This window comes from Populus trichocarpa, chromosome 11 (assembly GCF_000002775.5).
Source record: "Populus trichocarpa isolate Nisqually-1 chromosome 11, P.trichocarpa_v4.1, whole genome shotgun sequence".
NCBI classification, from domain to species: Eukaryota; Viridiplantae; Streptophyta; class Magnoliopsida; order Malpighiales; family Salicaceae; genus Populus; species Populus trichocarpa.
The window spans coordinates 14,406,999-14,418,470 of NC_037295.2; the positions used below are offsets into that span (position 1 = coordinate 14,406,999).

General features: G+C 35.4%; 1 protein-coding gene across 1 annotated transcript; it reads left to right on the plus strand.

Moving 5' to 3' along the window:
- The first annotated feature begins 8,590 nt into the window (after positions 1-8,590).
- Positions 8,591-9,606, plus strand: LOC127904017 (probable glutathione S-transferase parC). The gene is made up of 2 exons (XM_052445422.1): positions 8,591-9,020; positions 9,126-9,606. Exons 1-2 carry the CDS (start codon positions 8,706-8,708, stop codon positions 9,468-9,470), a joined length of 660 nt encoding a protein of 219 aa, XP_052301382.1. The 5' UTR covers positions 8,591-8,705; the 3' UTR covers positions 9,471-9,606.
- Positions 9,607-11,472: the final 1,866 nt, after the last annotated feature.

The following is an 11,472-nucleotide window of genomic DNA, read 5'->3' on the forward strand; positions in this document are numbered from 1 at the left end:
ATACTTTGATCGGTATATGCCGACGGAATTGCAGACGGAATATTCAGAATTAAAAAAAAAGGGCGGTTCACTGACGTGGAAGTTTTTGCAGGCGATTTTACCGATGGAATCACCGAGGGATTCAAACCGGGAGCTCCGTACAGTAACATTACCAATTCACCACCAGAAATGCCGAAGAAATCACCAAGAGATTCAAACCGGGATCTCCGTACAGTGACGTCACAAACGGATTTTATCAGTTTTTGTAAGTAATTCTATCTTTTAAAATTTTAACATTTAAATGTTAATTTTATTGTTTTGTTAGTATATGTATTTTGTTTTATTGTTATTTCTCAAACAAACTTGTAGTATATGAATGTATAATTTTGTACTTGTTATGGTTTGTTTTAGATTTTGTAAAATTGTATTTGTTTGTAAATTGTTGAAAATTTATTGAATTACCGAACTACATGTGTTGTTTTGAAATAATTAATAGCTTGTTTAACTGGTCCATTTTAATTTTTATCAATGTTATTGCGGAGTTGTAATTTTCATAAATTTATATGTATAAATTTGTATGGACGTTGATAATTGATAATGAATATTTAATATTTATGAGAAGTTGTAATTTTTTTGTTGGATAATCTCGAGGTAAACCAATAGTTTTATAAATTTATTTACCTAATATAGTTAATTAATACATGTTGTCATCATAATTTTATAGAGGTTCGATAGAAGTCATGGATGATCGTTCATGGATGTATCGAGATTCACCCCAAGGATTGTGAAGGATGAATTATTGTAACGGGGTTCAGGGTTTTATTAATTTCGCAACATCTATTCCTATAAATTTTACTGGAGGCGGTATTAGGTGTCCATGCAGGAAGTGTCAAAATAAAAAGTATCTGCATCTAGATGTTGTAATGATGCATCTTCTGCCCAAATGGTTTATGGAGAATTATCGGTGTTGGTATGCACACGAAGAAGTATTTGTTCGTAATAAGAGCATGGGAGAAATGGTGGTTCGGTCAACTTCTAGTGCTAGCAACGTGTATGAAGTTGCAAATGACAACACTAATCCTTACAGGAATATGGTTATGGATGCAACGAGAATGAATCAAGGTTATGTCAGTCAATGTCCAATCATAGAAAAAGAACCTAATGCAGATGCAGCTAGGTTTTTTGATTTGTTGAAAGATTCTGACGAACCATTATGGGATGGCTGCACGAACCACAGTAAATTATCGGCCGTAGCACAGGTGTTCACCATCAAGTCAGCTCACGGGTTGAGTGAGGCCGGGTATGACAAAATTATTGAATGGACGAGAAGCATTTTACCTGAAGGGAACATGCTGAAAGAGAACTTCTATATTGGGAAGTCCATGATGAAACCTCTCGGTTTAGGATACCAGAAAATTGACATGTGTCCTAATTTCTGCATGTTATACTACCTTGAAAATGCTGAGCTGACCGAGTGCATGACATGTGGGCATTCCCGCTACAAACCCAGAACTGGCAGGGGAAAAACTCTAGTGGTATATAAAAAACTTAGATACTTCCCAATCACACCTAGACTGTAGAGGTTATTCATGTCACCAAGGATTGCTGAGCACATGACATGACACCAATCATATAATGTGGTTGATGGAGTGATGGTGCATCCTTCTGACGGCGAAGCGAGGAAACACTTTAACAGTGTGCATCCTCACTTTTCAGCTGAATCAAGGAACATACGTCTTGGGTTATGTACAGACGGATTCAACCCATTCAGGTAATTTGCTGCTTCTTATTCTTGTTGGTCGATTATACTCACGGTTTATAACTTGCCACCGGGAATGTGTATGAGGCCTTAGTTCATGTTTTTGTCTACTGTCATACCCGGGCCGGAATATAGATGTTTGTCTTCGACCGTTGATTAATGAGTTTGCACAGTTGTGGTCCTCCAGAGCTTTGACTTATGATATATCGAGGAAACATAATTTTGTTATGAGGGCGACTTTGATGTGGACTATCAATGATTTTCCAGCTTATAGAATGCTTTCTGGTTGGATCACGCATGGAAAACTAGCATGTTCATACTGCATGGAAAACAACAAGGCATTCATGCTAACAAACTGAGGTACAACTTCTTTTTTTGACTTTCACCATCGTTTCTTGCCACCGAATCACAGGTACAGAAAGAACATAAAAGATTTTTTTGTTGGCATAGTTGAAAAGGATATTGCATCCCCGCGTCTTTCTGGTGAAGAATTGCATGATGTTGTATCAGAGTACGGTGACGTTGTGTTTGGTCTTCAATCAGGTAAGCATAAGTTTCTTGGTTTTGGTTTCACCCATAATTGGGTAAAGCGAAGTATCTTTTGGGCCCTAAAAAAAAGTTAAGTGCTACAACGAGTATTTTATCAATGGATATGTGTTCCATACTGAAAAATACGGGCATGGAAGAAAGACATACAACAGCGGTGTTTGTGTTAAGGGATCGACTAGTAGTGAGTTAGAAGTTGACTACTATGGTAGATTAGAAAAGGTCGTCGAACTGCATATTATAGCGAGCAGAATATAGTGTTTTTATTCAAATGTTATTAGTATGACACGTCTGACAGAGGAATCAGAGTTGATCCGCACTATGGTCTGGTCGAAATCAACTCAAAAGCTAGACCTCGCAACTTAACGATGTCTTTGTTTTAGCAAAGCAATGTCAACAAGTTTATTACACATACACCTCTTCCTTTAGAAAGGATCGATTAAGAGTTGATTGGCTATCCGTTTTAAAAACAAAACCCAAGGGTCGTGTCGAGGTTGTTCAAGATGAGAATGAAGATACAAGTGTGCGAGATGAAGTCTTTCAAGTTAATGAGTTGGTTGAACCATATCGAGTTGCTCCTTCGATTGACTTGGAAGAAAATTCAAATTTTCATGTTTTCGATGATACTCTTGTTGATGTTGACGCAGAGGAGTTGGATGTTGTTTTGAGCTCTACCAGACAAGCAAATGTCGATGAAGATGATGATGATGATGATATCCATATTGAAGATTGCGATGAAGGTGATGACTATTCAATTGACGGTGAAGAAGAAGAAAATTCTGACTAACTATCAGAATGAAGCCATGTGTAAAACATTTTTTTTCATGTAATATATATTATGGATGATATATTTTGTAACACGAAATATTTATTTTATAAGTTTGTATTGTTTAAGCACTGTTGTTATTGTTTTGTACGATGGACAGTTTATCATTTAAGTGTTTGCAGGAAGATAAATAGGCAATACAAACATCATCTTTCTTGCACACTGCACTATCACCGACATCTATACTGACGGATTCTATTCCATCGGCATTTCACAGTACTGTCACTGGAAATGCCACAACCATCACTGACGACTTTGCGGACGGATTCTAGTTCGTCGGCATTTCACAGTAGCATCATTGGAAATGCCACAACCATCACCGATGACATTGCAAATGGATTCCAGTCCGTCGCCATTTCACAGTAGCCATTTCATCACCGACGACTTTGCGGACGGATTCCAATCCGTTGGCATTTCACAGTAGCGTCACTGGAAATGCCACAACCATCACCGATGGATGGTGCGAATTCCAAGGGCGGGGCATTAAATGCATCTCTGATCGCATGTATTTGCTGACGAAATGACTGACGGACTGTGAAAAATGTGGAGGGTAATTAAAAATTATGGTGTGAAATTCAAAAGTTACCGACGGATTTTCCTAACATCACCGACGGAATAATTTAAAATAATATTTTTTTTAATGTTCGTCGGTGATTCCGTCAGTAAAACTGCGCTATAAATCCCAGCGACCGCCCCTTCAGTTCATTTTTTCATCTGCTCTGTTATTCCCCTTTCATTTTTGATTTTTTCCCTCTCATTTCCTTCAAGACTTTTGTTTGTTTTGCTTGTAATCTCTACTTGAATCTTCAGCAAATTAAAATGTATGTGTTTCCTTTACTTCATTTTAATTCAAGAATTATTTTTTCTTTGTTTTAGCTATTGTTATTTTTGTTATGTTTTTTGTTTTGGTGTATTTTTATAATGTAGATAAAGTCTTGAAATAAACACATTATTAAAGTAAGCATATTTCATTCCTAAAGTCTATAGTTTTTTTTTTAATTTATTGAATATATTTTATTGTTTGTATTGCCATAATAATTGAATAATTTGTTGAATTGTAATTGTTATTGTTGAATTTACCTTGTAATTAGTAATTGAATATGTTGGAATAAATTTAATTATTTTCTCTCAATTTTACTCTATTATTGCATGATTTGTGTTTAATTATTTCCATTAATTTTAATTGTTAGTCTAGAGTTTTTTTTTAATTTATTGAATATATTTTATTGTTTGTATTGCCATAATAATTGAATAATTTATTGAATTTTAATTGTTATTGTTGAATTTACCTTGTAATTAGTAATTGAATATGTTGGAATAAATTTAATTATTTTCTCTCAATTTTACTCTATTATTGCATGATTTGTGTTTAATTATTTCCATTAATTTTAATTGTTAGTCTAGAGTTTTGTTTTAATTTATTGAATATATTTTATTGTTTGTATTTCCATAATAATTGAATAATTTGTAGAATTTTAATTGTTATTGTTGAATTTACCTTATAATTAGTATAGATGTTATTTGTATAGATGTTATGTTATATACAAGATTAGTATAGATGAGGTCAATTGGTTGTGGCTATTGTCAATATTTGCAGGTTTGAAAAGTTTGGGTAGTCTCCAGTATAGGGGAGGTGCTACCGAATTTTTTTAACATTCGAATTTAATTATATAATTATTCGTATAAAATTGTGTAGATGCGTAGAACGAAATCCACAGCTTGTCACTCACATATGGTCGCAACTAGTTCTTCTAGCAACGAGGATGACATCTTTAGGTGCCTATCAAGAAGAGGCACCTGCGCCGTCACCCGATGCTGCATCTTCCAACGCGATTTCACAGCACAGAGGTGGTGACTTCGCAGTGGAATCAATTCACCCGCAAGTATGAGGCACAGTGGAAGGATGACCTTTCAATGTAAGTTTGTTTTGGTTTTAGTTTTTTTTAATTATAATATAATTTATGAACAACTAATCAATATTTCATTAATTTAATTTATTTTCAGGTTCACAAACATTGAGGCCGCCCGAATAATATTATCAGCGTTCAAATCATTGATGGAGATTCCATTATTTCAGTGGAGTGAGGTATCCAGACATCCTGAATGGATACCTCAAATCGATGCATGGTTTGACAGATTTGAGGTTGATGTTAATTTCTAATTTGCAGCTTATTTCTAATAAATTATTAATATAATTATAAATAAATTATTTTTTTATTTAAAATTAATTATTTATACACAGGACAAATTCGACTGGAACACTGCGCATGACACTGTTGTGTGGAAGGTGTGGGAAAATCACGCGGCAACTAGGTAACATAAAAAACAATACAATATTTTTTTAGAAAAAAATTTATATTTCAAAATCTAATTTCTTGCTATGGAAGTAGGTTGCGTGATTTTTGGTATGAAGAAAAAAAAAGACAAAAAAAAAAGTGAGAGATAACGGTCTCTAAGGCTGGAATGACGTGGCGGTTTGGAGGGATTTCAAACCGCTATACATCCCGACAGATATATGGCCGCAATATCTTGAGCACATGACATCTAAGCGGTTCACACGACGCTCACAGTCTGATGCTATCAACCAGAACCGGCCAATTCATGGCTCGGTGACAACGCACATCGGTGGCTCTGTTTCGTTTGCTGCATATGCGAAACGAATGGTAAGATTAATTTAAATGAAATATATCGTTAAATAATTTGTTGTTACTTAATTAATTTTTTTCATTACAGGCTACATCTCTTGGACGTGAGCCGAGCCCAATGGAGCTGTTTGTTGAGATGCACGTGCAGAGTCAAGACCGCCAAAAGGAGGTGCAACAGTTCATTTACAACCACGCTCAACACTTTGTGGTATGTTCGTTCAACCATTTTATTTCATAAGTTATTATTTTTATTGAATTGAATATGATGATGATGATTTCTTTTTTCATTTTCATGAGACCTATAATAGCCGGTTGAGGGAGAGATATGGGGACGATCCTTCGACCCATCCGGATTTCGATCCGGATTTATGGATGGAGGTTGGATCATCCGGTGGACCCGATAAAAATCAGGTGTACGGGCTCTCCAACACTACGGTCGAGAACTTGCGGGCAGCCCATAATGTCTCAACCGTTAGGAGCTCCAAATCAGTATCGAGCACCCAATATGAGGATATCATGGCCTTGAAACAACACACAACTAATCTCACCGAGAAATACGAGCAACTCTCAGTGAATTATGAATAACTCTGTCAAATGGTCATGAACATGACTTCACAGAGTGGTGATACATGTCCGCCCCTTTTTTGGCCGTATAACAACCAGCCTCCTCCTCCTCCTCCAACTCCGCCATTGTGCTAATTTTTTTTTTGAAACACATTCAATTTGTAATGAATATTATTTAACTTTATTTTTTTGTTCTTAATGTTTAATAAAATTTTATTTGCATAACTTTTTGTTCTTAATGTTTAATAAAAATTTATTTGCACAATTGGTTTTTTTTACTATTAATTTATATTAATTTATATTATTTATTCTAAATCATTTTAAAAAAAAATTAAAAATACCCACCGAGGGATTTACCGACGGAATGTATCACCAATGAATTTACAGACGGATATAATCTGTCGGCAATTCACAGAAGCTTGGTGGAAATGCACACTCACCGATGAATTTACCAACGGAGAACATCTGTCGGCCTTTCACCGATAGCTAAAAAATATTTACTATATATGCCACTATCACCGATGGAATAAATCCCTCAGTAATGTTCCAACAGGAAGTTTTTTTTGGCGCACAATTTCCATCTGTAAAACCATCGGTAATATTTTTTTTACCGACAGCCTTAGCGACGGAATGCGGTATTGCCGACGGACGTTATGCCGACGGACGTTTTCCGTCGGTGATTTAGTTGGTAAAAAAATTACCGACGAACTCTGAATCTCATACCAACGGAATGTGTCCGTCGATAAAACTGTGAAATCTTGTAGTGGTTGCTCTATGAAATATTAGGGTGATTTCTTCAATCGAGATTAATAGTGTGTTTGAGATTATGGTAAATGTCGCTTTTCAAAGTGTTTTTTACTTGGAAATGCATCAAAATAATATTTTTTTCAAAAAAAAATATTTTTGATAGAGACATATCAAAACAATTCAAAAATATCAAAAAACTAATTTAAAGCAAAAAATCCAAAAAAAATTTAAAGAGCTATTGAACCGCTAAAACAAATACTGCCTAAATATATTTAAATAACGATTGTTTCGACATTAGAAATTGGACATATAATTAATTTCCTTGAAATTTGGTTTAGCAAAAGGCTTTCCTATTTGACAATTGAAATTTGAGTGATTTCATTCACAATAATCACACACAACATTGGTTTGAATATAATTAACATTCACTGATGCCTACAATTGGCCTCTTTACAAGTGTTGAAGGGTCTTTCGAAGGAGCAATTTTTGCACTGAAGCTTTCTCTCTTCTTTTTTGTTGTCTTTTTTTTTTCCCGTCATTTTCTTCTCCCCTTTTATTTTATTTTATTTTGCTTTTCTTTTTCTTTTTCGAAACTTTTTTCTCTTTTCCTAATTGGGTCTGATAGGTGTTGGTGGAGTCCTACCTTGCCGCGTTTCATATTTGTGGGATAAGTACAGGTTGGTCCTTTAATTTTTTAATTCTTCTCAAATTAGGATTCTACTTGGATGGTATTTCCTGCTGCGGTGCTGCGACTAGGAAAGGGAGCTTTATTTGAAAAAGTAAGATATTTTGTTATATTTTACATTAAATCAATAAAATATAATAAAATCTCTTACTTTTTAGATTATATATATATATATATATATATATATATATATATATATGATAGCACTATGATATTATGTGAAATAGATATTTTTAAAAGATTAATTAATTAATTAATTTGAAGGGTGTCTTTCTAATTATACAAGTATATTAGTATGGAAAGATATTATTTTTTATTATAAATATCAATTTTTGATACCGGCAGAAATAATTAAGAAAACAATTCTCTTCTCTCCCAACATGCATGGCGGCCACACTTTATACAGGCCAATAGAAATTATTAGGAAGCAGATGAATTTAGACTATATCGGCGCGCAGGGGATCAAATTTATTTTCATGCGGGTCTCCCGAGTAAGATATTCTTGCTGATGTGCGCACGTGTGCCACATAAGTTGCCATTCCTCCATTGATAGTTAATGTAGAATATTTATAATTATTAAATTTATAATATTCAAGATTATTAACTATATAACTAAATATTATTTAATTACTATATATGAAATAAATATGATTGAGGTTAGCTAATTTTAAAATATTTAAGTGGCATTTTATTTTTATATATATAAAAAAACATTACTCTCATAGTTGCGAGGAGGTTTCCCAGGAAAATCCCAACCTGTCAACAATAACGGTGACCATTCTGATGCAAGCAATGACAACAAAAGCGAAGCACCTAGAAATTCAAGGGAGACTGAACACTCCACAAAGGTCTCATGTTCTGCTATAAATTCTTGTTTTCGCCTCAGTTCCACATTGCAAATTGAAAAAGGAAACAAATTACTGAGAAAAATCTTTCTTTTTTCCTGTGCAACAAATGGCTAATGAAGTAGTTCTACTGGATTTGAAGGCTAGTCCTTTTGCAGCAAGGGTGAGGATAGCTTTGGAAGAGAAGGGAATAGAATATAAATCTCAGGTAGAGGACTTGAGCAACAAGAGCTCTACTCTTCTCAAGATGAACCCAGTTCATCAGCAAATCCCTGTCTTAATCCATAATGGGAAACCCATCTGTGAGTCAATGGTCATAGTTCAATATATTGATGAAGCTTGGAGCCATAAACCTTCATTGTTGCCTTCTGGTCCTTATCGACGTGCACATGCCAGGTTTTGGGCTGACTACATCGACAAGAAGGTAAGTTATTAGTACTGATCAAAATTTGTTTTCTCTGTCTTACTCTGTTTAGTTTTTTAAAGTAAACATTAATGAAGTATTGACATGCAAAGTGGTTTCGTCCAGATTTATCCTATTGGAAGGAATCTATGGGCATCTGAAGGTGAGGTCAAAGAATCATCGAAGAAGGACTTGATTCAGTGCTTTAAGATTTTGGAAGAACAACTCGGCGACAAGCTATATTTTGGGGATGAGAGCTTTGGCTATATAGACTTGGCACTTATTCCGTTCTACAGCTTCTTTTACACCTTTGAGACCCTAGGAAACTTATGCATGGTAGCCGAGTTCCCTAAGCTCGTGGAGTGGGGCGAGAGATGCTTGCAAAAAGAGAGCGTCTCCAAGTCTTTAAGTGGCCAAAATGAGGTTTATGAAGTCATTTTGCAGATCAAACAGAAGCTGGGGATTGAATAAATATATAATACTGCAAATGGAGAGTGTATCCAAGTCCATTCTATTGTGGCATTTTATGTTTTCTTAACTTGTTCTGGGACAGTATTTCGGTTGGTTAGTTCAGCCTGATAATAATAAAGGGTTCTTGGATATTAAACTCGGATCTTCTAAGCAGGGAAACTTATTAATTGCCAGAATGAGCAATCCAATTGCAGATTCAAAAAAATCACCCCAACATGACAGAAAGGACCGGCAAAAAAAAGGCAAAAAACAACATAATGCATTAGCAAAAAAACAATTGTTCCTCCCTTCTTGTTGTGCACGGCATCAGACGACGGGTATGGTTCCTGAATTGATAGGGATTTTGTACGTGTTTGAAAAATCAAAAAAATATGATTTGAAAGGTTTAGAAGTCATCATTAGTTAAGAATAATAGAATGACTTAAGTTATCTCTAAGTCAACCTTTCTTATATATATACATGCGGTGGTATACGGTAGTAATTATAGGAATTATAACATTGAAATACTCCTACAGTAATTCCTATACATATATATACATGCTATACATTTTATAATATGCCCCCTCAAACCAAGGGTGAAGGATTGACCCGAAGCTTGTAATGAAAAGCAGTAAATAAAGCAGCAGAAAGTGGCTTAGTAAAGACATATGCAAGTTGATCCTTAGAGGAGATAAAATAAATCTGAATCTCTTTCTTCGCAACCCGGTCTCATACAAAATAATAATCCACCTCAACATGTTAAGTACGAACATGGAAAATAAGATTTGCTGAGAGATAAGTGGCTTCAAGGTTATCACACCAAATGGTAGGAACGGAGACAGAGAGAACCTGCAGATTTGTTAACAAATATTGAAGCTAGATGACCTCAGCAGTACCGTCTGCTAAGGCTTTATACTCGGCCTCAATAGAGAGGCGAGCAACTATGCGTTGCTTGCCTGACTTCCATAAAATCAGCGTCTGACCAAAGAAGACAAGGTAACCATCCGTAAATTTGCGATCATCAGTACTATCGACCTAATCTGCATCTGTAAAACCATGTAGAGTAAAGGAGGAATCTCGAGTGATATGGAAACCATAAGATGTTGTACCTTTAAGGTAGCATAGAATATGTTTAACGGCGGCCCAATGAGAATCTGTAGGAGCATGCATAAACTGAAAAACTCTGTTAACAACAAAACAGATATCTGGGCGAGTGAAGGCGGCCCAATGAGAATCTGTAGGAGCATGCATAAACTAACAAACTTTGTTAACAACAAAACAGATATCTAGGCGAGTGAAGGTAAGATATTGAAGAGCATCCAAGATTTAACGAAAACCGTGTAGGATCAGAAAATAGATTATCTGGTAGTATGGGAACTTTCAAAGTAGAGACTAGAGTATCAATGAGTTTGCAGGAAGTCATACCAGCCCGAGTAAGGATGTCAAGAACATATTTGTGTTGTCGCAGCATCAAACCCAAACCTGTGGACTGAACTTCAATACCCAGAAAGTAATGAACTACGCCTAAGTCACGAAGCTTGAATTCAGAGCTCAGTAACTGTATTAGGCGATGAAGCATAGCCAGAGTTGCTATCCGTAAGCAAGATATCATCAACATACACCAAAAGATAAAAGTTATTAGTGCCATCAAACAAGATAAACAAGGAGGTGTCAACCTTGGAGGCGTGAAAACCAAAAGAGTAGAAAATAACTCAGACGAGTGTACCATGACCTCAGTGCCTGTTTTAAACCATACAACAATTTGTATAATCGGCACACATGAGATGGAAGAGTAGAGTCAACAAAACCTGGAAGTTGTTTCATGTAGACTTTTTCAGTAAGAACACCATTGAGAAAAGCATTATGAATATCGAGTTGATGAATCTTCCAATTGCATGAAACCGCAATGGAGAAGACTAATCTGACGGTGACTTGCTTAATAACTGGACTGAATGTTTCAGGGTTATCAATGCCTTCTTGCTGGGTAAAACCTCTAGCAACCAAGCATGCCTTATAATGCTCA

Coding starts and splice junctions, on each gene's coding strand:
- LOC127904017 (XM_052445422.1), top strand. CDS start 8,706: ATGGCTAATGAAGTAGTTCTACTGGATTTGAAGGCTAGTCCTTTTGCA. Junction 9,021..9,125: donor CTGACTACATCGACAAGAAG/GTAAGTTATTAG, acceptor GGTTTCGTCCAG/ATTTATCCTATTGGAAGGAA.